This window comes from Nyctereutes procyonoides, unplaced genomic scaffold, assembly GCF_905146905.1.
Source record: "Nyctereutes procyonoides isolate TBG_1078 unplaced genomic scaffold, NYPRO_anot_genome, whole genome shotgun sequence".
In the NCBI taxonomy this organism is placed as follows: domain Eukaryota; kingdom Metazoa; phylum Chordata; class Mammalia; order Carnivora; family Canidae; genus Nyctereutes; species Nyctereutes procyonoides.
In genome coordinates this window covers 47082698-47109120 of record NW_026575043.1, presented here as the reverse complement: position 1 = coordinate 47109120, position 26423 = coordinate 47082698, and the positions used below count along the sequence as shown (strand labels likewise).

General features: G+C 52.0%; 1 protein-coding gene across 1 annotated transcript in view; it reads right to left on the bottom strand.

The window, feature by feature from the left end:
* LOC129508318 (translation initiation factor IF-2-like) overlaps positions 1–26391 on the bottom strand; it is an 80451-nt gene extending 54060 nt beyond the window's left edge. The window contains exons 1-4 of the mRNA XM_055323274.1: positions 26385–26391; positions 25861–26287; positions 25713–25756; positions 2139–2252 (exon numbers count right to left, since the gene is read on the bottom strand). Coding sequence (XP_055179249.1) covers positions 2139–2252; positions 25713–25756; positions 25861–26287; positions 26385–26391 — 592 coding nt within the window. The remainder of the gene's footprint in view (positions 1–2138; positions 2253–25712; positions 25757–25860; positions 26288–26384) is intronic.
* Between the last annotated feature and the right edge of the window lie 32 nt (positions 26392–26423).

Here is a 26423-nt window from a genome sequence, read left to right as displayed (position 1 = left end):
ACAAACCTGGGATCATGACCTGAGCCTAAGACCAACAGTTAACCAACTGAGACACCCAGGTGTCACATGGGGTGGATTTTTTTTTCTGAAGAGGAATATCTATCCTAAAATTCATATGGAATCTCAAGGGACCATGAATAGGCAAAGTGATCTTGAAAAGGAAGAACAAAGTTAGAGGTCTCACACTTCCTGACTTCAAACCTTATTATAAAACTGTGGTAATCAAAATAGTGAGGTACTGGCATATAGACGAGTGGGTAAGAACAGAGAGCCCAGAGACAAATCCTCTCATCTATCACACAGGTGCCCAAGACCATTCAATGGGGGAAAGGACACTTTCCCACCAACGCTCTTAGGAACACTGGATCTCTACATGCGAAGGAATGAAGTGAGACTCTCACCTATTCCACACACAAAAATCAACTCGAAATGATTCAAACACCTATATATGCAAGCAAATGCCATAGAACTCCTCAAAGAAAACATAGCCGAGTAATGTCACGATGCTGGGTTTGGGAATGATTTCTTGGCTGTGACACCAAAAGCAGAGGCAGCAAGAGTTACATGAAATAAACTACCTCAAAGTAAAAAAACAAAAAAAAACAAACAACAACAACAACAAAAACTTCTGTATGTTGAAGGACATGATAAACAGTAAAAGAAAAAGGAAAAGAAAAGAAAGAAAAAAGACAAAAGGCAAGCCAGGCAATGGGAGAAAATATTTGCAAACTGTGCATCTAATATGAAGCTAATGTCTATTCTAGACATCCATTCTAGATGATGAATTCCTACAGCTCAATAACCAAAAACCTGGTTCTAAAATGGGCAAAGGACTGTAACAGACATGTCTCCAGAGAAGATCTACAGATGGCCCACAAGCACACGAGGAGATGCTCGACATCACTCTTCATCAGGGAAGTGCAAATCAAAGACGCCACCACACACCGCCTCACACCCTTGAGGATGGGCTACTATCAGAAAACAGAAAATAAGGGAGTGTGGGTGGGAATGTGGAGAAACTGGAACCCTTGTGCGTTGCCAGGGGAAGAGCAAAGATCGTGCAGTTCCTAAGGAAAATAGTATGGCAGTTGTTCAAAAAATGTAACAGAACATTACCATAGGATCCAGCAATTCTGCTTCTAGGTATACACCCCAAAGAACTGAAAGCAGAGAGAGTATTGAAGAGAGATTTGCACACCCGTGTTTGCGGCAGCATTATGCACAACGGCCAAATGTGGAGGAAACAGCCCAAGTGGACGCTGATGGATGAATGGATAAACAAAATGAAGCAGACACATTCAAAGGAATATAATTCAGCCTTACATAGGAAGGAAATTCAGGGACGCCTGGGTGGCCCAGCGGTTGGGCACCTGTCTTTGGCTCAGGGCATGATCCTGTGGTCCGGGGATCAAGTCCCATATCTGGTTCCCTGCATTGAGCCTGCTTCTCCCTCTGCCTATGTCTCTGCCTCTCTGTGTCTCTCATAAATAAATACAATCTTAAAAAAATAAAAACGAAGGAAATTCAGACACGTGCTACAACATGGATAAACTCTGAGCACACGATGCTAAGTGAAATAAGCCTGCCAAAATAAGACACATCCTTGTAAGAGGCACCTAGAGTAGTCAAGTGCATGGAGAAAGGAAAATGATGCTTGCCAGGGGCTGGGAAGAGGAATTATTGCTTAATGGGTATAGAGTTGTAGTTGTGTAGGATGGACAGAGAGTGCCTATACCACACGAACTACTTATTTAACACTTGCTTAACACTATGGAGCTTAAAAATGACGAAGAGGGTAAAAATTTTTTTTTTAATTTTTACTTATTTATTCATGAAAGACAGAGAGAGGGAGAGGCAGAGAGATAGAAGCAGGCTCCCTGCACAGCAGGGAACCCGATGCAGGGCTCAATCCCAGGACCCTGGAATCACCACCTGAGCCGAAGGCAGATGCTTAACTGACTGAGCCAGCCAGGTGCCCCAAAGAAGGTAAATTTGATGTTCTGTGCATTTTACCACAAATTTTAAAAGTGTGTATGTTATACGCTAATACAGTGTGAATAAATGGGTATGGTGCAGGTATTTTTTTTTTTTTAAGGTAACTCAGGGATCCCTGGGTGGCGCCGTGGTTTAGGACCTGCCTTTGGCCCGGGGTGCGATCCTGGAGACCCGGGATCGAATCCCACGTCGGGTTCCCGGTGCGTGGAGCCTGTTTCTCCCTCTGCCTGTGTCTCTGCCTCTCTCTCTCTTGCTCTCTGTGACAATCATAAATAAAAATTAAAAAAAAAAAAGTTTAAAAAAAAATAAAAAAGGTAACTCAGACCACGTCCCTCCTCCACTCAGAACCCTACAGGGCTCTCATCTCACCCAGAATGACAGCCCATGTCTTCACGATGGGCCACAAGGCTCTGCACGACCTGGACCTACCACTGACCTTCTGACCTCTTCCCCAGCTGTCCCCGTCACTCAGACCACACCACCACTTCTCTTTGTGGTCTGCCTAACTCGACCCTTTGCACATGCTGTTTCCTTCACAGGAACGCTCTCTCCCCAGAAATCAACACAGTTCAACTCTACTCAAATGCCACCTACCCTGATGGTGCTATTTACAACTACGGCCTTTACCCCACCCAACACTCGGCATTACCTGTTTTCTGCTTTTTTTTTTTTTTTTTTTCTCCAGAGTGCCTTTCACCTCTAACACGCTGTGCATTGCGCTTATTTTGTCCTTGGTGTCTCCAATTTCACGGGACTCTGCTCTACGAGGTCAGGGATTCCACGTATGTCAATCAATCACTGCCCTATTCTCAAGACCTGGAGAATGCCTGGCCCACGGTGGGCCCTCAGTATCCGCTGGATGAACGCATACGTCCTATGGGGACACTTACGTGAGGCAACAGAAAGCACTCAGCACCGTGCCTGATACATGGGACGTGCTCAAGAAAGTGCAACACTTTAATAGTGATGACGCAGGCACCCTGCGGCCCTGAGCACGTCACATCTGGTCCCTTGCACCCCACCCTTCTGCCCATCGAACACACCGATGCAGGTATTTAAAAAGAAATAAAATCAATCTTGCAGAGGAAACTGCCACCACCAGCAGCCTGCTGGGGGTGTGGAAAGAAGGGGCTTTGCCTTGAAGACGAGGAGGTGCCTTGCTGAGGAGGAGGTGGAGGAGGTTACAGGGAGGTAGAATGCAGAGAACTAAGGAGTCCCGAGAGTATCAGTTTGTAAAGTGTCCAGAATTCCTATGCTGAGATCCTAATCCCCAGTGTGATGGTATTGAGAGGTGGGGCCTGTGGGAGGCGGCGAGGTCAGGAATAGGAGGAGTGCCCCCAGGAAAGAAAGCCCAGGGAGGTGCCTTCCCTCTCCTGCCTTGTGGGGACACAGAAAACACAACCGTTGATGAACCGGGCACCAGGTTCTCTACCAGCACTCTGATCTTAGACTTCCCAGCTTCCAGAACCATGAGGAATGAATGTTCTCTGATAGTTTTGTTATAGCAGCCCACATGGACTGATTTTTCTCCACGTGAGCACAAGGGAGTTCCGGGGGCACACCTGGTACCCAGAACTACAGAGCCCACAGCACAAGAGCAGGGGTCTGCAAACTTCTTGGGACAATGCAAGCAGTTTGGGCTCTGCTGGCCATCTGGTCCCTGTCTCAACTATTCAACCTCACCCTTGTATCATGAGAGCAGTCGTATGGAAAGGAATGAGTACAGCTGGGGTCCAATAAAAATTTACAAAAACAAGTGGAGAGCCCTTTTTGTCCTTTAGGCAATAGTTTGCTGACAGTGGAATAATTAAAAAAAAAATGTGTATATGTTGGTCTCAGCAACCGGTTTCTGGCACAGCTCATAAAACCCCGGTAATGTCCTAAGTGATAATAGCACTAGGAGCATCTTCTTTTCTACTATCTGACCTTTGGCCTCAGTTCCTGACACAAAAGCCCTAAATCCCTTGGAATTTCCTGTGTGATCAGAATGTCTTTTGTTCTAATGAGGTTATGCCTGGTGCGATCCTGGACAGCTTCAAGTCAAGTTGGGGACTTGTCACCAAAAACACCAAGCTGTGATGAGAAGCTTGGAACTTTCAGCCCCATCCCTACTTCTCTGGGAAGGGGAGAAGGGATAGAGATTGGGTTAACTATCCATCATGTCTGTGTAATGAAGCCTCCATAAAACCCCCAAAGTGCGGGGTTTGGAGAGCTCCCAGGTCGCTGACCATGGAGGTGACGGCAGGGTGGTACAAGATGGCTTGGAAGCTCCGGCTTGCCCTATGCATCTCTTCCATCTGGAGGGTCATCTGAATCCTTTATCATATCCTTTTGTAATAAGCCCGTGAACCTAAGTGTTTCTCCGACTTCTATGGGCTATTCTAGCAAATTATTGAATCCAACAAGGGGATTGGTCAGAACCCCAGTATGTAGCTATCAAGAAGTACAGGTGACAATCTGAGACTTGCATCTGAAGTGGGGGGTGATCTTGCAGGACTGGGCCTTAACCTGTAGGATCTGACACCGATGCCAGGTAGCTAGTGTCAATATTCAGTTAAATGGCAGGCCACCGAGCTGGTGCCAAAGAACTGCTTGATGTGTAGCAAACCCCCATACCTCTGGTGTCTGCAGTATCATGCACTAAGAGTGTGAGATAAAGGAGGAATACACAGGAGTGTGTTTTCCCACCTCACCGATCCGACATGGGAAGGGCTGCCCAGCCTGGGGTCACAGTGGGGACAGCTCTGGGGTGGGTGCTAACGTGGCTGAGCATCCCACACACAGGGCCGGCCCCAGCTCTTCCCAGTGGCCAGCCCTCTCTTAGGCAGTTTGTAGCCCCCCTGCCAAGGCTGCTCCTCGGAGGTGGCCATCTGCCTGTCACCTGCCGGAGCGACTCTGACGCAGGAGCCCTGCCGCCTGTCCGTGTTCTCCCCCATGGCAAATGCAGAGAGTGCCAGGTCCCATCTGCTCCAACCACAAAAGGAAGCAGGGGTGGAAAAATCTCTCAGCTCTATGTCTGGCTGTGCTACCAACCAGTAAGTACCTTGAGGCTGGCACTGTCCCTTGGGGCCTCAGGTTACCCCTCTGGGCTCAAAGACCCACCCAATTCCCACTTTCCAGGATGCCTTCACCTCCAGGCATTCTCCTCCCTTGTGTCACTCCTCCTCTACCCACATTCCAGAGCCTGCAAACTGTGGCCGCCCTGATGTTAGGGGCTGAACTGTATCCCTGCCCCCCACTCATACGCTGAAACCTTAACCCCGAGTACCTTAGGATGTCATCTATTTGTCCACAAGGTCTTCAAGAGCTAATTATGTTAAAATGAGGTCATTAGGGTGGGCGCCCATCTGGTACGACAGGTGTCCTTATGAAAGGAAGTCTGAACACAGACCACTACAGAGGGAAGAGGCCCCCATCCTGGGAGAAGAGGGCCATGTACCAGAACACCCAGAACAGAGCTTTCACTCACAGACATCGGAAGGAGTCAATTCTGCCAACACCATGATACTGGACTTCCAGCCTCCAGAAGTGTGAGAACGGAAATATCTGGCATTCAGGTCCCCCCGGGTGTGGTAGCTTGTTATGGCAGCCGGGGCAGACTGACACATCCACCGTCTGCATCCTCACCATCACGCTCCACGTCCTCATCCCCCCAGCGGAGCACTTCTGTGCCAGAGGAGGAATGAGTGAACGAGTGAATGAGTTCTAGGCTTCCCTGTATTAACTCACTGTACCCTCTCCACAGCCCTGGGTGGGGTGGGTCTATTTTTATGAGAATGAAGATCAGAGAGCCTAAGCAGCCAGCCCAAGGTCACACTGTGTACAGGAGGCAGGAGCAGAAACCCAGGCTCTTGATGCTACTCTAGAAGCTTCAGCCAATGGCTTGTCTCTGAAAATAATAATGCTGCTCTAGCTTACTATGTGCACAGCACTGTGGTAAGCACACATGGTATTACGGAGTCACCTGCTGAACCCCTATTCTCCCCCTCCTGGTGTGATGGTATTTGGAGGCGGGGCCTCTGGGGGGTAATCAGGGTTACACGAGGTCCTGAAGGCAAGGGCCTCAGGATGGGCCTGGTGTCCTTAAAAGAAGAGGAAGAAATCAGAGCAAAGTGAGACGGTGGTTGCCTGCAAGCCAGGAAGAGAACCCTCGCCGGGAGCTGAATCTGCTAGCACCTTGACCTCGGACTTCTCAGCTGGCAAACCGCAAGAAGTAAAGGTCTGTTCAGGCCACTCTATCTGTGGTGTTCTGCTACGCCAGTCTGAGCAGAGGCACGTGGCAAGCCCCACATAATCCCCACAGCATGGTTCCCAGGTGGCCCCTACCACCCACTTCATTCACAAGAAAATTATGAAATGCAGAGGTATTGGTTACTACCTAGCCAAATTCATCAGAACATCCAAGGTCATCCTGTTGAGGTTTCTACGCTGGGCAATCTGACTCCAAGGGGAGCCTCTGCCCACTCCACTCCACTCCAGAAACAGGGGTCAGATGCACTTACTGGGGTCACTGCCCTCCGTGACACAACAGAGGAAACAACCCCTTCCTCTTACTCTCCCTCTCTCCAGAAGGCCGGGAGGACCCCCTAACCACTGTCTGTGGTTCATAGCAACACTGGTGCACTTATTTCCCAGCTCAGCACAAGCCGGGGTGGAGTCTGGGGGCTCCGGCCTCTCTCTGCTACATGATGGCCTGGCCCAGCAAAACTAAGATTCAGAAGTCCGCTGTTGGCAAAAACCATGGGCAGAGAGTTCTTGGGGGGGGGGGGGCGCGTTCCTGTGTGCTTGAGGGAGAGCAAAAGGGCTTTCCAGTTTGGGGCACGGAGTCCAGGGAAGGCTGCTGGCCCCTCCTTGGTGCCTTGGACAGGAGCTGATCACATGGTAGGCATCACAGTGTGCCCCACAGAACCCTTCAGGACTGAAGGCTGCTTAGGGGGGTGCTGGAGAACCCTCGGCTGCCAGTCCCTTAGTGGACAGGGGACTACTTCAGCCACAGGGAGAGCCTCCCCCAAGGTCTCACTGCTTCCCAGGGTGGCCCTCACCAGAGACTGGAGCAGGCGGGCCCTGAAATTCTGGCATCTTCACCCCAGCTTAGGACAGCTTTGAAGGGCCACAAAGCTCCCTGGGAACTCGCCGTGGTGCTTCCATGAAAGCCCCGTGGCCCATCTTCTCCTTTGGCCCTCTCCTGCTTGCTTCACTCTGCTCCCCGGGTGTCAATCCCAAAGGCATACCCAAATAAACCTGCATGCTGACCTCCATCTCCCCAATGGCCTCCACTCAGGGACCGCCAAGCCAAAGCATGCACACATGTGAGCAACAGTCAACAGGGAGACGTCGTCGTAAACAGTTCAAATGCTCTTGAATGCAGTTCAGTTGGGCAGGAGGCCCTCGCACTGAGGGCACAGAGCAGCAGGGATGGAGTCAAACAGTCCTGCCCAGGAAGACCTTTCACTCCAATAAACCAAAAGGTAGGACAAGCTAAGACAGGCACAGGGCAAGTGTGACATTGCCCAGCAGGGCCAGCAGCACCAGCACCAGGTGGGACCTGGTAGGGATACAAATGCTTGGCCTCCGACCCATGGAATCAGCAACTTCAGGATGTTTATCAAGCTCTCCAAGGAAATCTCACGCAAGCTCAGATGGCAGCAGGAGGTGTGAGAGGATAGAAAACAAGAAGCTGTCCCAAAATCCTTAGGAAGAGATTCAGCAGTCACGGCTCCTGTCTGGGACCTTCCCCACACAGCCAGCCCCTTCTGGCCACCTCTCCTGGCCCCCAGGTCAGACTAGGGGAGGTAACGGTTGCGGCTTCCTCACTATTACCACCACAGGGTGCTGCATCCTTGGCGCACCCCACCCTGCCTTGGTCAGTAGTGCCTTTATTAAATCCACCTTACTGTACTCCGTTTGGGGGAACCCTCTGTTTCCTATCGTTACCCAGACTGGACACACGCGCTGTCTCAAGTCCAAACTCTGCAGAGTGGAGAAGGTTGTCCGTTTATCGCTGTGGACTCTGAAACTCAGGAAGGGCAATCCCCAGGGAAGGCTGGCTCCAGGACTCTTGTCCTGGGGATGGATCTGGGGTGGGGTGGGTGGTGGAGGTGCAAATGCAGCACCCATGGGTAGTGGGTAGTGCTCAGCCTGGGGAGGGGCCCTGACCAGTGAGGTGCCCCCCACTTCTGCTGGCTCCCAGCTGTGGGCTAGACCCCGTCTCCAGAAGTTAGTAACAGGCTGCCAGCCTGAGGCCAGAAGAGGAAATTAAAAAGGCAGCGGGGCGGAAGTCTCCCTGGGAAGGACGCTGAGAGCCTCCCAGGAGAGAGCACGGGCTGCAGGAAGAGGCTGTGACCCACACCCTCGAGGGCGGGCCCCATCCCCAGGGAACTGGCCAGACCTGTGGGGGTGAGGGAGAGGGCCACAGAAGGCCTCTGAAATTCAGTTCAACCACCTTTCCCTTCTCAGGCGCCAGGCATGAGCTTGGACTCGGTCGGCTGTGAAAGCTGACAGATGTCAGGGACCTCGGGGTGGTCTGGGCATGGTGGCAGTGGCAGGTGGCCTCCCGGCCCCTCCCCAGCCTCTGTGATGTCTCTAATCTTCAGCCCTGGGATCATGTGTGATTCAGGCAGCACAGAGGCAGTGGCTGTGGTCGCTGGGACTCGAGGCCCACAGACCTCCATCTGCATCCTGGCTCGACCCCTCGTGTCCAGGGCTGAGGATTAAATGGGCTGCTGTTTGCAAAAGGGCAGGCCTGGCTAGGACACAGTAGAAGTTTCATGATGCTAACGCTTGCTGCCATTTTTTATTTTTTGAGCACTCACTGTGTTCCTGGAACTGTTTATAGCGTGACAACCCAAATGAAGCGGATCACTGAATTATTCCCTTTTCACAGATGGGGAAACTGAGGCAGGGAGCTGTTCAATAACCACCCCAGGTCATGCAGAGGAGGCAGGATCAGACCCAGGGCCTTTATTCTAACAAATACTTTGTCTCATAGCAGAAGTTGGAGGCCATTTTGAACAAAATGCTTAGAGTGAGAGAGTATGTTTACTGAGCACCTACTATGCGCCAGGGTCTCTGTACAGAATAGCTTATTTAATCCTCACAGGAACATCCTCATCCCCATTTTAAAGCTGCAGAAACTGAGGTTCACAAGAGTTTATGCAATTTGCCCTAAGGTTACAAAACCAGGAAAGGGCACAGTCAGGACCTCTTGAACTTAGGTCTCACAGTCAGCAATGCCTCCAGCCCTGCCCAGAAAGGGGTCAGGCCCTCTAAAATCCCAAAATGCTGAGAACCCTATGAGAAAGGGATTCCTCAGTCTCACCCAACGTGGAGACCAAAGAAGCACTAACTGCAAGTCAGGAGTCCTGAGTCACCCGGACCGGACTCTGCCACCCATGTCCTGTGGGGGCCTCTTCAGGGCAGGGAGACCTCAAAGGTCACAGTGGTCAGGAAGCTTTCATCCCTGTCTAGCACCCATTCTAAGGAGTCCTCCAACACCTGCTTGCATTCTCCCAACGATGGGGAGCTCACTTCCTTCAGAACCAGCTTATTAGCTCTAACGACAGCATGTTAGGAGGCAGTGGAGAGGCTAGGAGCCAGAATGTGGAGTCACTGACCTGACATCGAATCCTTGACCACTCATGATGCTGGACAAGCTTCCTCACTTGTCAAATAGGGTGGATGATCATAGTGTCCCTACCTCATTGGGTAATGGGAGCCTTGCAAGAGCCCTGTGGAGACAGTGCCTGGCACGTGATAGGGATTCTACAGACAGGAGCCAGTCTTAGAGGATAGGGACTGCCTAGTTCAGGGCCGGCCCACAGTAGATATTCATGAGTGTGAGCTATGGGGCCCTTCAGCTCGATGCACTTACCCCAGCTTCCCATCCAGGGGCTATTTAGGACCTCACTGGCCTCCGGGGCAGTGGCCTGGCCCCACCCCTGCACGTGGGATCTCAGACCATCAGCCCCTGTCAGCCCCACCCTGCAAATTCAGGAACCAGCCCCGCCCTCCCACCCTCCACCTGCAAATATTTCAAGAGCACACAGGAGAAGTAATCAATCTCAGGAGGGAGGAAGGCAGGGAAATCGAGGCCAATCCGAAAAGCAGGAAGACGGGACTCCTGGGGGCTCCCCGGCCTGCCGTGCCTTCTCCCCACCCCATTCCTGCCACCTGCCCACTGATACCCAGATAGCCTCACGTGGCCCACCTGGAACCCTGCTAGGTTCCAGATCAACTCACTACTCCCGGCTGCCTCTCCGCTGTGCCGTGCTCACCGCTTTTATGCCTGGATCGGAATAATACAGCCCAGCGTGCAAGGCTCCCATGAGGATTGTGGAAAGTATCAGCAGAGGGCCTCTAACAGGACCCAGCATAATAGAGCTGGCATCCTATAAAGGGAGGCACCTTAGTAAAGCCAGTAAGAACAGGAGATCAGGAGTCACCAGGCTCAGGTCAAATTCCAATTCTGCCATTGGCTGGATGACCTCAGGCCTCAGTTTCCTTATCTGTGAAATGGAGATGATATACCACCTGTCAGGGCTGCTATGTGCAGATTTCATGAAAAAAGCATGCACAGCGCTCAGAATGGGAGCAGGAGCTCAGAACCACACAGTGTAAAAGACAGCTTCATGCATGTCACTCTCTACCCCCTTCTGCTGCTGTATACTTTTGCTTAGAATTTATCACGGCCTGACTTTCGCTATACACCTGCACGCTTATGTGTGTACTGTCCATCTCTAGGACAGTGCCGGGCAAACAGGAGGTGCTCAATCTATGTTGGGTGATCGATCACTCTGATTATATTAGTAATGAGTAATTAGTAATGAGCCAGCAGCTCATGCTCATCAGGTTTGGTTCCAGTGTCTTTAAGTCCCTCTGGCACCTGATTGCATTTGCTCTGTGTTCAAGGCCAGGGTGGGCAAACGTTTTCTGTGAAGGGTCAGACAGCAAACACTTCAGGTTTTACAGCAGGACTGCCAGATAAAAATACAGGCTGCCCAGTGAAATCTAAACTTCAAATACATACGGAATTTCTTTTAGTGTAAGTATGTACCAGATACTGTGCAGGCTTATACTAAAAGATTCTCTGGTTTTTCTGAAATTCAGATTTCAGCAGGCGATCTGAATTTTTATTTGCTAAATCTGTCAAACCTATTTTCAGGCCACATACCGTCTATGTCCCATCCTCTCTCGTTTTCACACCCCTTCTTAGGATGTAAAAACCATTCTTGGCTTAAGGGCAGTGCACACACAGGCTGGATTTGGCCACAGGGACCCCTGGCATAAAGCACCCAGCACTGTGCCTGTGGCTCACATTAGGCCAAAATAAAAACCAGCCGAGCTGCCACCTGCTCCTCCAAGTCCTGCTACCTCGGTGCTGGCTCAGAGCACAGCTCACCCCAGCTGGGGTCCCGGGTGGTTGGCGCCCGGCAGTGAAGCTGGGTGAGTAACGCTGAGCCAGCAGGAGCTAATGAGATGGAGGCCCCCTGCCTCTCCCGGCCGCGAGAAACTCACAGTGGAAAGGCCGGTTCATTTAGGGTGTCTGGACGGCCTTCGGGGTGACTTTTAAAAATAGCTCGCAGCATCTGGGCAAAGTGAGGAGGAGAGGGGAATGAGCAGAGGGCAGCTCTGCCTCCCGGGTGGGCACTCTGGATGCTGAGGGCGAGATGCACATGCCCTAGCAGGCCAGCATGTCCAGCCCTGCCTCGGACCGCGGGCCCTCAGACCCAGCCGTGGGCTCTTCTGTGCCTTTGCTCACACATGCCTTCTGCCAAGGGTCCCTCCCTACATGCTCCAGCTAGCTAAGTGCAACTCAGGCTTCAGCCCAGGCGTCACCTCCTTCTGGGAGCCTTCCTGGACTCTCCATACCGAAGCAGGGATAAACGTACCTCTTCCACGTTCTGCCAACACCTGCCTTCCCAGCACTTCCCTTCACAAGAACCACAGCTGTCCCCCATTCACTTAACATTTATGGAGCACCTCCTGGGAGTTTGGTACAAGGTGACGAGCAGATAGAATCCTCCCTGTCCTTGTGGACACGGCAGTCTACAGAGACAGATATTAACCAAGTTCAACAAATGGGTACATGACAACAAAAAAGTAGACCAGTTCTCTGCAGCAAAAGAATTTAGTTCTTGGAGAATAACAAAGGAACTTGAGCTGATGAGGTAGGTCTAGCGGTCAGGGAGGGCTTCCTGGAGGAGGTGATGCTCAAGATCTAAAGTACAAACAGAACTGAACTCTCTGGTTTCTCCAACTCTAAACCAGAGGAGGAAAATGCTGCCCCTGCAATTGCCCGCCCCCCCCCCCCGCCCCAGAGCCACCCTAGAGCTCAACGGAAGGAACAGATGGAAGGACAATGTGGCAGGGAAAGGCATGACATGGAAATAGCTGGCGGCTTTTTATTTTTTAATTTCTTATGGGGGATGGGGCGCACAGGAGGTGAGTTGGGAAGGCCTGGAACATGGCTGCGAGCTGTGACTGCTTCTACCATGGGGCCCTACCTTCCTTTCCTGCCACATCCTGTCCCCTCCCCGCCCCTTCCCACGCCCAGCTCAGGTCACACGTGCCATTCCTTCTGTAGGACTCAGGATTCCTACCCCTGCCTTTGCTTTGTGCTCTGTGCAGTCCCCTGCACCTGATATCCCCACCCACTCCGACCTCCATCTCCAGCTCTGGCAAAACCACTGCATCTTCTGGGACTCACTAAGGTGTCCTCTGCCCTCCTTCCCGAGCCACCCCCACCCCCCACCCCCCGCCAAAGTTGATAGGACCTCCTCCACTTCCAAGCTCCAATGGTCAGCTATGAGCACTGGGCTCTAGAGTCAAACTTCCAGAATTCAAACCCCAGCTCTTGCACAGAATCTTGGGCAAATCATTCCCATCAGTAAAATGGGTATCCGTATTTGCCTCACAGGCATAAGATAATACATCAAAAGCATTTAACACAGTGGTAGCCGCACAGTAAGTGCTTTATACACTTATTTATGAGGTGTTCGCTGAGCCCGGCACCATGCTTGGGGCATTATTTTATCGAATCCTCAGGGTAATTGGGTGAGATGGGTGTGGGTGCACATTTTTACAGATGAGGAAACTGAGTCTTGGTGAGGTCAAATACTTGCCCAAGAGCACATGGCTTTTGAATGGCAGAGTGGGGACTCGAACCCACGACATCTGCCCTGCACTGAGCCTGGCACACAGTAGGTTCATTTATTCATTCAACACGTACTGGTGCATCCCACAAGCTACGTGGGTGCTTCACATCCATGAACCCCAAAGATTCATAATAAGCATGCCATGTGGGTGCCATTGCTACTGCTCTATTTTCCCAATGAGGCAGCTGAGCTAGGAGGGATGGAGACCATCTGGTCCGTGAAGAGGCTGGGATCTGAATCATCTCCGGCTTCGGAGTCCCAGGTGGCCAACTCCCTGCTCCTGAAGTCCTGGTCCTGCAGCACCAGCCAGCTCCACCTCTGCCCCGCCAAACCTTTTCACCACTGACCTCCCCCAGGTGTGCCCAGTACCTCCCAGCTCCCTCTCCCCTCTGCACGTAGGTCTCCAATGGAGAATCATGGCAGCAAGAGGGAAACCTTCAACCTGAAACACGTATTACTGAAACCAAAGAATCTGAAAAGGCTACATGCTGTCCAAATGCAGCTGCAGGACATTCTGGAAAGAGCAACACTGTGGAGACGGCAAAAAGATCAGTGGTTGCCAGGGGTTGGGGGGAGAAAGGGATGAACAGCAGAGTGCAGAGGATTTTTAGGGCAGATAAAGAGATGTATAGGAAATCTCAGTACTTTCTGTTCAGTTTCATTGTGAACCTAAACGTGCTATAAAAAAATAAAGTCTATTATTAAAAAAGAAGAAAGTAAAAAAGGAAATATCTTGTCTGTGCTCTGCTGCTACTGTAGGACGTCAGCAGGGATCCCAACACTCCGCTCCGGCACATAGGCGAAGGGCCTCCTTCCAGATGGGTTCCTCCCTGCCCTCAGCCCATCACAGCCTGCACGGGGCTGGGGCCTTCTCAGAGAAGGGGTCTGAAGGCGTCTGGCACAGAGCGGGAGCCCAGTAGCCACTGGTGACCGGATCAAAGCTTCCTCTCCTGGACTCTTGCTCTCTCTCATACGCCGTTCCAGAACAGCCCTGCCCCACCCTCCCACCCACACACTTCCACCCTGCCCTCCACATGCACACAGATGGATAATGAAAGCAGAGACACAGGACGGTCCTTCTGCAGCCCCATCTGTGCCTGTGGGAGAGAGCGGGGGGGGGGGGGGGGCGGGGACATAGGTGATGAAGCCATGGCACCTGGATCTTCAGAGTCCTGGTGCTAGCAAAGTCTTCCCTCTTAGCACCACCCTCTTAACCTGCCCTAAACATGGCTGTGGGCCTTACAAGGGAAGCAAAAGCCTGTCTCTCAGTGGGCTGCTGCTAGGCCGGCCCCAGTTAATCCTTTTCTGGGATGCTATAAATAGGCACCACGCATCGTTCCCTCAGAGTATAGGGACTGGCCAACCTGCCCTGACCTGGAAGCAGGGCGTTCTGGGTGCTGAGATGGGGTTTCCCTCACACAGGTGCCCTGCACGGGTGTTCAGACACCCCTGACGAGGAGGTCACGCAAGTGCCTAGTTCTGGGGCATTCACCTGGGGGCATTTTGGCAAAAAGGTCCCCCCAGCTACACCTCCCGCACACAGCCACTCAGGGAGATGATGGAACTGTGAAGACAGTCAATCCCCCGCCGCCCCTCCATTCCCGGAGAAAACAGCCTGCGTGTCTCACATTCCCAGCCCACGCCCTGGAGACCGGCCAGCCTTCTCCTGGGTGCTCTGCTGCTGTGTGAGGCGGCTCCCCTGGCAACACGCCCCACTTCCTCAGACCCATGGGCCTCGTGGATCAGGAAGGCACGCACAGACGCTGGAGCGGCCTCAATTCTCTCTGGGGGTCTGGGCAGCTACAGGAGATAAGAACACGAATTCCCAGATGGTTGCTTCAAACAGCACAGGGTGAGCCAGAAAACACATTAGCCACCTCTAGCCTACATCGGGAGGAAAAGCAGCCAAGCATCACATCCAAGGGCTGGGTGAGTACCCTGGCTCTGCTCCCTCACCAGCTGTGTGGCCTTGGGTAAGTCACTTCACTTCCTTCGTGCTTCAATTTACTCCCCTCTATAAAAAGGGATAATAAATAGGACCTACCCCTCTGAGCTGTTTTAAGATTGAAATATGTTCACGGATGTAGAGCACTTAGCACAATGTCTAGGACACAACAGGACTTTCTGGAAAATGCTCTGTGCCTAAAATGTCCAAAACGGGATCCCTAGCCACATGCGGCTATTGTCTACTTGAAACTTGGGACAACTGAGCAACAGGATTTTTTTATTTGAGTTTTACTTCCTTTAAATGTAAACATGTAACACTAGTGGCTCCAATTGGATGGTGCAGGTCTGGAACACAGTAGGTGCCCGATAAATGCTAATTATGATTGTTGTTAGGGGTGGTTGTTTTTGGAGGGCTCACTGGGTTACAAACTAGGGAGCATTTCATTTCTGAGCAAGCCGAGATCGGGGAAACTGTATTCATCTTCAAATTCCAGCATCTTGCTGAGCGGTTCTGAACCGCATTTGGGTTTTGGGGTTGTGGACCTCAGAGACGTACTGAGGATACTCTCTCCCTACAAAAAGTACAAAGTGTCTGCGTAACTTCTGGGTTGCCCAGGCCCCTAGATCCCACAGACACTTAGCACCCAGGAGGTCACTTCCGCACTGCGGGGCTGAGCTCCAGATGCTGGGGCCCTCACCCTGCCCAGGCGGGCATCTGTGTCTTGTCTGCCTAGCTCGTTCCCATGTCCCTGCCTGGTCACGTCACCTGGACTCTCCTCTGGGTCCCCTCCCTCCCTCTCACTGGGCTGACCCGCAGCGTCCCTCCAGGCTTGACAGATCTAAGCGATGAGTCCCAGAGTGATTGGCGCAAAAGCCATATGTGACCAGGGCGGAGGTCCAATGAAACCTAATCCTGAATCTTCCAGGAGAACCACGGGGGGGGGGGGGGTGGGGAGCTCTCTGTCTGCTGATGCCAAGAGGCAGGTTGTAACCTGAGAGCTGGGCAACATTCTCCCTCCCCACAGAGACCAGCAAAGCAGAAAGCTAGCACAGAGAAAATCAGTGCAGAGACCAGAAAACACAGAGGGTCCTGATGACATCATTGGAATCCCTGGATAGAGCTGTACCTGAAGCTGGCCTCACTCCAAACTTCCCAAACCCCTGAAACCACAACGTCGATTTCTTAAGGCTCTCTTTCCCTCTTGGCTTGATCTTCATATATTTATTCGTTGTTCGAGCTGGTTTTGTTAGCAAGTTATCATCCAAATTGAAATGGGTGGAGCTGGCTAAAATACCGCGCCGTGCTACTTCTCAGTTGTGTGACCTTGGTCCAGTTTCTTAACCTCTCTGAGCTTCAGTTTCTCTCATCAGTAAAGAAGAGTTGCTATTTGTACCTGCTGTATAGGAAGCTCGCTTTGTGCACTAAATGAGATCAAACAAAGCAAGTTAGGGCAGCATTTAATAAATGGTGGTTGTAAAGATGTCTAGTTCTCAAAAAGAAGGAAACAAATGCATGATAGTTGCTATAATTCTAACTAATTAGATGTAATTTACTAAATAATAAAAATTAAAGGAGAATCCAGTCAAGGTCCCAGGTATCTCAAGTCTCAAGTCTTGAGGCTTCCATCCTCTGATTTTTAAGTAGGAGACTCACTGCCAAAGGAACGGTTATTGTCCTTTACAAAACTGAGTTCTTTCAAGGTTGTCCAATGAAAAAGCACAAGAATCTATTTATTTCTTGTCTTCCTCTACTACTCAAGGAAAAGTACACTGCCTCCCCCTGGCCTTCAGCACTTAGCTGCTCATCCAGGGCCTCGCGGTGGCTAAGTGACAAGACCCGCAAGCTCACAAGGGCGTCAGAATTTCTTCAGCTGAGGGATTATTGCCACGAGGCCAATGAATAAGCAGACCCAGAGGGAAGATCCAACTGCCCACCTCAGGATGTTGAGGCAGCCAGGCAAGACTCAGCCTTCCCCACCCCGGCTCAAGGGCTTGTTCCTTTGGACCCCAAGAAATACCCTCTTCCCAGTCTGCGGCACCCCCAGCCTGGGGCTTACCCAAAGAGAGCAAGATCCTACACTGAGAACATCTACAAGTTCATGTGACTGACCAGACAGGGCAGCACAATGTCCTTCTGCCACTGATTTCCATCTTGCTCTTAAATGGGTAAGCCAAGCACTCTGCCTGGTCCCTTCATAAATACTGGTGAATACCTGGCAGTGATAGCATCGCAGCAGTGCTGCGCGGTACAGGATACCCTCGCCATCTGATGCACGAGGACACCAAAGCTGGAAAGGTCCAAGCATCCACTAAATGGCAGGACTCAAACTTGGAACACAAGGCTGTCCGGTTCCAAAGCTTGGACCTTTTGCCAACTCCACGTGCTCAGAGGAGCTCATCACCATATGTGATAGGTCATTGGTTTCAGCTCCGGAGTGATGCGGAGCCCAGTTCCAGAGCCAGAATCCAAGCTGTACCACTGACACTGTCGGTGACCTTTGGTGACTTATTTGCCATCTCCGTGTGTCACTATCCTTACCTTTAAGGGACAGTGTTTTATCCACTTTGTGTGGCTTCATGACAATTAAATGAGGCCATCACCATAAGATGCTCAGTAAATACTGTTTAAGAAATAAAAAAATCTTTACCCTGTTAGAATGCCTTTAGTTGAGCCTTTGCTTTTCCTGACCGGAATGAAGATTCCCAGATGGTCTTACCAGTGACCTAGTTGTAATAGGTCTTAAATACAGACTTGGCAAATTCCTTGTTGAGAAAATGCGAGAGACCTGGCTCTCGGGGAGGGATGCTGGCCAAACCTGATGGTTTGAGGTTCTTAGAATCCTGGAGCTGTCCAACTGCGTCCACTTGGAAAGCAGAATGGCCTAGGCAGAAGGAAACTGCTGGCGGCCACAGGTGATTAGGGGCAGCGCTGGGACAAGGACTTTGGTGTCCTCACTTCCCATCCTGGGGTCTGCAGCCAGCAAGTGGGGTGTCCCACTGGGGTGCACAAATGCCCTTTCCTACCTGCCGACCAGCAACAAATGCTACACTACCATTTCCCAGAGCCCTTCATGAGGTTACTGCAGGGAAGACCCAGCCAGACTGCACAGGAGACATAACCCAGACAGAAAGCTAGGCCCCACCTGCCACCCTCCTCACATCAAACCAGGGTGCTGAAGCCCAGGCCCTGCGCTAGCAAAAGCTCCCGGAAGCCGCATTGCCAGAGACCTGAAAAAAGCATCAAAACACACCGCACGGATGTGGCTGCATTATTCACGAGGAGAATTTCTGCCAGCTTAAGCCTGAAAACACGACACACGTGAACTGGTTTGAGTCAACCCTATAAGCATCAGAGAACCCCAAAATATCCACACCCAGTATTCCTGCATCTACTCGACCGGCAAGTATTTCTGGAACTCCTATTTGGCCAGTGGGGGAGTGGGGCAGAGTAAGGCGCTGTGGTTTCTAGCCTAAGAATTGAAAGCTCAGAAGAGAACAGCAAAGTTTCTTCTCTTGCCTAAAGACTCTGTGCCCCCGATTTGTGCCCTGCATTTATTGCTCGGCTGTGGCCAGAGCAGTCCACAACATGGATGAATTTATGCTTCTCCCCTTGTTCAAAATTCTCCCACGGGTCCCGTCTCACTTCCGGGGGGGGGGGGGCACAAGACCCTGCAGGAATGGCCTCCTCCTCCCTTCTGCTCACTCCACTCCAGGCTCCTTGACCTCTTTGCTATTCATCGTTCCTGACTCAGGGCCTTGCCTATGCTGTTCCCTCTGGCAGGAACACCTTTCCTGCAGAGGTCAGCAGGGTTCCCCCCTTCCCTTTAGGTCTCTGCTCAAATGTCATAGTATCAGAGGCCATGCCTGACCACCTCCTCTGGAAAGCACTGGCCATTCCTCTCCACTCACTTTCTTTTTCTTTTCGTTCTTTTCTTTAAGATTTCTATTTATTTATTCACGAGAGACACACAGAGAGAGGCAGAGACATAGGCAGGGGGAGAAGCAGGCTCCCTGCGGGAAGCCTGATACAGGACTTGATCCCAGAACCCCGCATTCACGATCTGAGCAAAGGCAGATGCTCAAACACTGAGCTACCCAGATACCTCTCCACCCACTTTCTAGCTTTATTTTCCTCACAGCATTTGTGACTTCTAATACAGGCATACTTTGCTTTATTGTACTTTGCAGACACTACTTTTGTTTTTCTTTTCTTTTTTTCTTTTTACAAATTGAAGTTTTGTGGCCATCTTGCATCAAGCAAGTCTGTATCAGCACCATTTTCCCAATAGCATTTGCTCACTTCCTGACTCTGTGTCACACTTTGGTAATTCTAACAATATTTCAAAACTTCTCATTATTATTATGTTTGTCATAGTGATCTGTGATCAGTGATTATGAAAACTCATGATGGTCAGCATTTTTTTAGCAGTAAAATGGTTTTTTTTGGAAGCCTTCACCTCCCACTCCCCTTAAAACATGTATACAATATGTACAATAAAATAAAGATAAAATTAATATAATTGTAATATGTAACATAACACAGTATTTCTAGATTAAGATGATTATATTATTAAAAATAATAATAATTATATTATTTTTTTAGACATAATTCTTTCGCACACTTAATAGACTACACTATAGTGTAAACACAACTTTTACATGCACTGGGAAACCAAAAAATTCCTTTGACTTGACTTATCACAATATTTGCTTTCTTCTGGTGGCTTGGAACTGAACCCACAATATCTCCAAGGGGGTGCCTGCATATATTTATTGTTTATCTATCTGTCCCCCAACTAGATCCTATGCTTCATGAGAGCATGTGAGCAGGGATGCCGCTTTGCACCTTTTCTACAGTTCCTAGAGCTGTACCTGGTACATAGTTGTTCAATAAATATTCCCGGAAGAAAGGAGGCAGCAAAAAACATCAGGAATGGAAGGAGGGAGAGGAGGTGGGAGAGAGGAAGGAAAGAAGAAAGGAAGGAAAGGAGGGAAGGAGGCAGGAAAGAAAGGAGGAAGCTTTCTTCTAAGAAGTGGCAAAAAGCTCCATCTTGGACCCTGTTACCAGCTGATACTTTCTGAAGTCCAAGTCCAAGCAAGACCCTCCTTGCTCATAAATTTTCTACAGCTCCCTGCTGTCTAATGGAGCAAAGCCCAGAACAGGGTGCATCTAGCGGGCCTTTGCTGCCCCATCTCCTCCCCTACATACACCTGACCTCAAGCCATGTCTCCAGGGACTCTGCTGGACCTCTGTGAGGCCACCCTTCAGAGCTGACAAAGCAGGATTTGAATCCTGGCTTCTCCACAGACTGGCTGTGTGACCTTAAAGTGAGCTGCTTAACCCCTCTGTGCCTCCAGCTCCTCCTTTATGGAGCAAAGGAGACAAGTATCCTCCCTCTTCGGGCCGTCATGAAGAAGTGAAGGAGTTTTCCAGCACAGAGGTTTCTCCGTCTCAACCACAGTGCCAGTCTGGGCTGACACTTCTTGGTGGGGGGGGGGGGGGACGACTGTCCTGTGCATCACAGGAGGTTGAGCAGCATCTCTGGACTCTACCCACTAGATGTCAGTCGCACCCTCGTTTTTGACGAGAAATGGCTCCAGACATTACCAAATGTCCCCTGGGCTAGGGCTGCCAGATTTAGCACTAGGCACTTTACTTCTGTTTATCTGGAATTCGAATTTAACTCGATGACCTATACTTGTCCGGCAACCTCACCTGGGGGGCAAAACTGTTGCCCCTCTTTTATTGAGAAGAAAGAAGTAGATCCAACTGGAAGCACCACAGGGGTCTCAGTAGAAACATCAGTTGATTCTCTCACTTCCTCCAATCTTCTTAGGATGTGAAACCTTCCTCCACCATCCCGTCACACCCCTACCCTGTCCCAAGGCTGGAAGGCACAGCTCCCCAAACACGCCCAGCTCAGCCGCTGTGGCAAGGGCTCCCATGGCAGCTCTCATACCAGCTCCAGTTTGCAGAGGTCCACAAGAGCCTCGTCTCCAGCACCGGCCTCATCCCCCTGCCTCCTTCCCCCGGGGGTCTGTCCTCCCGCCCTCAAGCACCCGCTTTTGTCTCTTCCAATTAAGAGGCCTCCCAGGCCTAGCCCAAGGCAAGAAAACAAGGCAGTTAGTCACTTGGCTTCCGTTATCAACCTGGCTCTAGTGGCTGGCTCCTTTATTGGCAGTCGTCATGGCAACAAGAAGCCAGTCCCCGCAGCTGCCACTCTGGGAACCAAAACAAAATTAAGGGCTGGAGGCGGGGAGGGGAAAGGAGGGGAGGGCAAAGCGAGCCAGGGAGGAGCCAGAATGGAGCTGGTTGGGTTTAACTGCAGGAAATCTCACACAGGCCACCCTATCTCTGGGCGACACCGGGGAGACAGAAAAAATAAGATGCCTGCCCAGAGGCAGCTCAGGCTAATGTGGTGGGTGTTTTCACATCGCTTATCCTGACAAGTGATCTTCATCCTCACTAGGAATAAACTGAAACTCAGACCCTTGTGAAGGTAAAGACAGAGGCCCCGCTAAGGCTGTGCAATAATTACAAGCCATCAAGTTTAGCTCCGCCCTCTTCCTCCACCTAGCTCCTGTCCCCCCCATCCTTTTTCCCTGTGCTTTTAGGATAGGACCTCCTGCTCTGCCCCTCTGCATTTGGCACCATACTCCTTCCTCTCTGTACTCCAGCCACTTCAGAGTCCTCTCATCACTCAAGTTCACGGTGCTCCCTCCAGCCACAAAGTCTTTGTAAATGCAGTTCCCTCTGCCAGGAATGGTTCTCCTCTGTCTTCCCACCTCCTGCCTTCATCTTAAAGGTGTGCTCATCCTTCACGTATCTTCTTAACACCACTTCCTCCAGGGCACCTTCCTGGGCCACGTTGACCTTGTTGTATGTTCTTGTGGTGCTGAGTACCTCTCCTTCACACCTTGGTGCAAAGGCTGTCATAATCCTCTGAATTACACTCAGAATGTCTATCAGGATCTGTGTACCAAAATGGGAATGTCAGCCCTAAGAGGGCAGGACTTCTTTTATTCACTGCTGCATCCGCAGAGCCCAGTCCTGTGTCTGGCACACAGACACCCTTCAGTAAATAAACATGTCGGAATTTGAACCCCGCTCTGGGTGAGCCCAATGCTCCTTCTTGACCTGCTTCATGGTTCTGAGTCATACTGGCTCCCAGAGTCAGCACAGGACAGAGCTTCCAGCCCCATAGCCGCTGCTGGCTTTCCTGGCTTCTGTGGCTCAGTCCAAGCTTGCAAACCTTGTCTAAAGAAACTGACTGTTAAGCCACCCTTTCCAGGAAGAATGACGGGAGGTACCTTTGGATGAGGCTGTGACAGGCAGGGATGTGACTTCTCTGAACCCAAAAGATGAGGAGAAGGAAGAGCAGACTTGACTCCCAGATTTCTAGGCAAAGAGTTTCCCTCCACCATTCCATTGAAGACTGGCTCTCTGATACTGGGACAAGATGCTCTCCCAAGAGGTGGGCAGAGGAAGGCAAGGAGAGAGGAGGTCTGCTTTGGTGGGGCAATGGACTCATCGCCATGCCCTTAGGGGCACCCATGCTGAACAAGGGGTTCATAGAAGACTTGAACTTGTCTTCCCTTGACTGCTTCTGTGCCCTTGAGAAATCACTTATCCCGTCTGGCCCATTTTTCACCTCTGTAAGATGGAAATCATTCCACCCACAGCTGAGACTGTGGTGCCGTGGAGACACGGATGAGCACGTTTAGGATATAGAGGTGAGAGCCTGGCTCTGATGTCAGACAGATCTGGGGGGTTAAGTCCCTGGCTTTGCACCTTCTTGGTGGTGTTCTCCTGAGCAATCCACACCTCGTCTCCAGGCTTGGTTTCCTTGTCCATGAAATGGGGGCAGCCTCAGTCACCTCATAAAGTCACCGTGTACACAGGATATGGTACAGAATAGTATCCACTCTATGGAAACTCTGATTACTGAAATGATGTGCCCTGAGAAATGCAGAATTTAGAATCAGCCACCAACTTGTGACTATAAACCTGCCTTCTGACTGCAGATCCAGGGTCAAGGACCTTTGCCCAAACTTGCGAGGTTCTGTCCCTGACCCCTTCAGGCACCAAGCAGGATGCCAAGGGGTCCCTCTGATCAAGTGATGGCCTCAGCCTTAGGCCAGGCAGAAAGCTCATTCTAAGCCCCAAACTCGGCTGCTCCCAGGACAGAGGATGCAAGCTGACAACTCTGGTCACTAGAGGCAACGTGTCCCCCACAGCTTGCCGATATTCCAAACTAGACTGACATGGGTAGGACCTCCAGGAGCATTGCACCAATGCCTCTTTCTCCAGCTGTGGAAACTGAGTCCTTGAGAGAGGAAAGGACTTGTCCAGGGCACCAAGGGAGCTCCTGGCAGAACCAGGCCAGAGGCCCAGCTGAAGCCCTGCCCAGAAGCAGATACCGAGAGGCACTGCCCTCCCAGACGCCTTGCTCACAGGCTCTTCTACCTGTAGATCCCTTCCATTGAACCAGCAAGCCATTTCCTGAGAAACGTAGCCATTCCGGGGATGCCTGGGTGGCTCAGTGGCTGAGTGTCTGCCTTTGGCTCAGGGCTTGATCCCGGGGTCCTGGGATCGAGTCCCGCGTCAGGCTCCGCACAGGGAGCCTGCTTCTCCCTCTGCCTGTGTCTCTGCTACTCTCTCTGTGTCTCTCATGAATAACTAAACGCTTCAAAGGAAAGAAAACACAGCCATTCCATGTGACAATCTCCGGGGAGTACAAATTACATCTAGGTTTAAACAACGAACAAAGAGACTACAGGCTTTTAACCTGAAGGCTTTTGAGAGAGTTTCTATAAGACACCCTCCACCAACTCAGTCATCAGACAATTGTAGGTGTGCAGGTTTTGTTGGAAAGATGGTCTATCTAGAAGAGCTTTCTTCAGGTCCCCACAATGCCTCTAAGAGGGCTAAACTGAAAAGTTCTGGGCCTTTCTGAGGAATTCCACATCTCCCATTATGTATCCTTATTCAGAAATGCCAGAATAGGGATCCCTGGGTGGCGCAGCGGTTTGGCGCCTGCCTTTGGCCCAGGGCCTGATCCTGGAGACCCGGGATCGAATCCCACGTCGGGCTCCCGGTGCATGGAGCCTGCTTCTCCCTCCGCCTGTGTCTCTGCCTCTCTCTCTCTCTCTCTGTGACTATCATAAATAAATAAAAAATTAAAAAAAAAAAGAAAACCACCATTTAAAAAAAAAAAAAAAGAAATGCCAGAATACACAACTAGCTCTAGAGCTGATTCTTTAAACAACACGAGACATGCCACACAGAGACCTACACACAACATGGGCCCATGCTTTCTGAGGAGGGAGGGGCAGCCACAGGTCCCCTCTTCCAGGCAGTCTTTGATGGCTGACTGCCACCATGCAGGGAGGGGCTTCTGGGCGCTCAGTGCTGACACCAGGCTGACACCCTCCTCGTGTGTGCACACGCATGCGTGTATACACACACACACACACACACACACACAATCAGGCCAGCCCCAAGGTCTACAGCCATTTGTGATCTCGAGCTGAGGACTCAAGATACGGAGGTGATGCCGCTCAACAGTGATCGGGTCCCAGGTGAGGGATGTGAGGCAGCATAAGGAGGGCAGCACACACGCATACAGTCACGCATACATGGTCGCAGCCTCACTCACGCACACAGAGACTTATGCATCACACGGTTACACACCATACTCACAAAAACAGATCAACACGCAGACGCATGTACACGCAATATGGAGATACACTTGGTTATCTCCAGGCAGATGCACAGACAGCCTCAGACACACACACTCACAGGCACATGTCGTCGCCCACACAGGAGTGAGCATGCCCCACACACAGTCCGGGCATCTAAATGCTTCCCAGGAACCCACCACTACAGGCTCGCCCCTCTTCGGGAAGTCAAGGGCTATTCACTAAAGGCTAGACTGGGCTCCCAGCTGGCCCCAAGGAGAGTGAAGGGGGCAGAGGGGCAGGTGAACCCTGCCTGACTCGCACCCTACTGCGTGTCGGGGGTGCGGAGGGGTGGGTGAGGGGAACTCGCCTGCCAAGGCGCCCTGGCACAGGCCCACAGATGCTGTAACCCAATGACCAGGGACTTTCGGGGAAGGAGTCCCCAAGCTCCTGGGGGCGGTTCTAAGGACTGAGAACCGTGGGCAAGGGGAGATGGGGGGTGTTATCCCAAAGTGAACCGTTCCCTTTTCCCGAAGTCTGGTCGTCCTTCTGCAGCCCTATCCAGCCCAGTAAGGCCAGTCACCTCCCAGTAAGGCCAGTCAGCCCCCAGGTGCTTGCCTCACCTTAATGAGACCCACGCCCCTGCTCCTCCACAAGAGGGGGTCCGACCCAGACACACCCGGGTGTGCCCCCATCTGGGGCGGCCCTCCCGCTGCGTCCGCCCCTACACACAGCAGCAAAACATCGAGCCCCCCAGCACCCGAGGCCCCCACCCCCAAACTCACCCGCCTCCAGTCCTACCCAGGTGAGCCCCACAGCTCGGGTGGCCGCCCCGCTGCCACGGGCCACCACCCCTTTGGAGACCCTTCCCCCGGGGGAGCTTCGGCGGCTCCCTCCCCAGGGTCGCGCCCCGGCCACCCCACCCCCGGCACCTACCTCCTTCTTGACAGTGCGCAGCAGCCTCTGCCGCGTGTCCGCCTCTGTGGGACGAGACGGGGGGACGGCGGGTCAGCCGCGCGCTGGGGGCGGGGGCACGGGCCGCCCTCCCGCCGCCCCCGCGCCCCGCGCCCGCTCACCCGCTTACCCGCGGGGCCCGAGGCCATGGCCGCGCGCGCTGCGTTCCCGTCCGGGCGGCGGCGGCGGCGGCGCTCGCTCGCTCGCTCGCTCGCTCGCTCGTTCGGCTGCAGCAGCCGCGGCGGGGCGGGGCCGAGGGCCCGGTGACGTCAGGGCCCCCCGCGCGGCCGCCCCGCCCCGCCCCGCCCCCCGCGGCCAGCCCCGCCCACCACGCGCGGCGCCGCAGGTCCCACCCTCTGCTGGGCGGGGCGGGGCGGGGCTGCATCCCTCCCTGCAGGTCCGCTCCGTGCCAGGCTGGAGGCGGCCGCGGGAGGGAGTCGGTGGGACTGTTCCTGACGCTCTCTGGGCCTCAGTGTTCCCATCTCTAAAATGGACAGAATATGCGACGCCCGGGTTGCTCAGCGGTTTGGCACCTGCCTCCCGCTGGGGGCGTGATCCTGCGATATTACGAGATAGCTGCTATATTATTATTAATCATTAGTATTATTGTTACTATTGAGAATCTTGTTCTTTGGGCTTTCTGTTGACGCTCACTCGACATTTATTCATTTGTTTGATAAGTATGATTTGAAT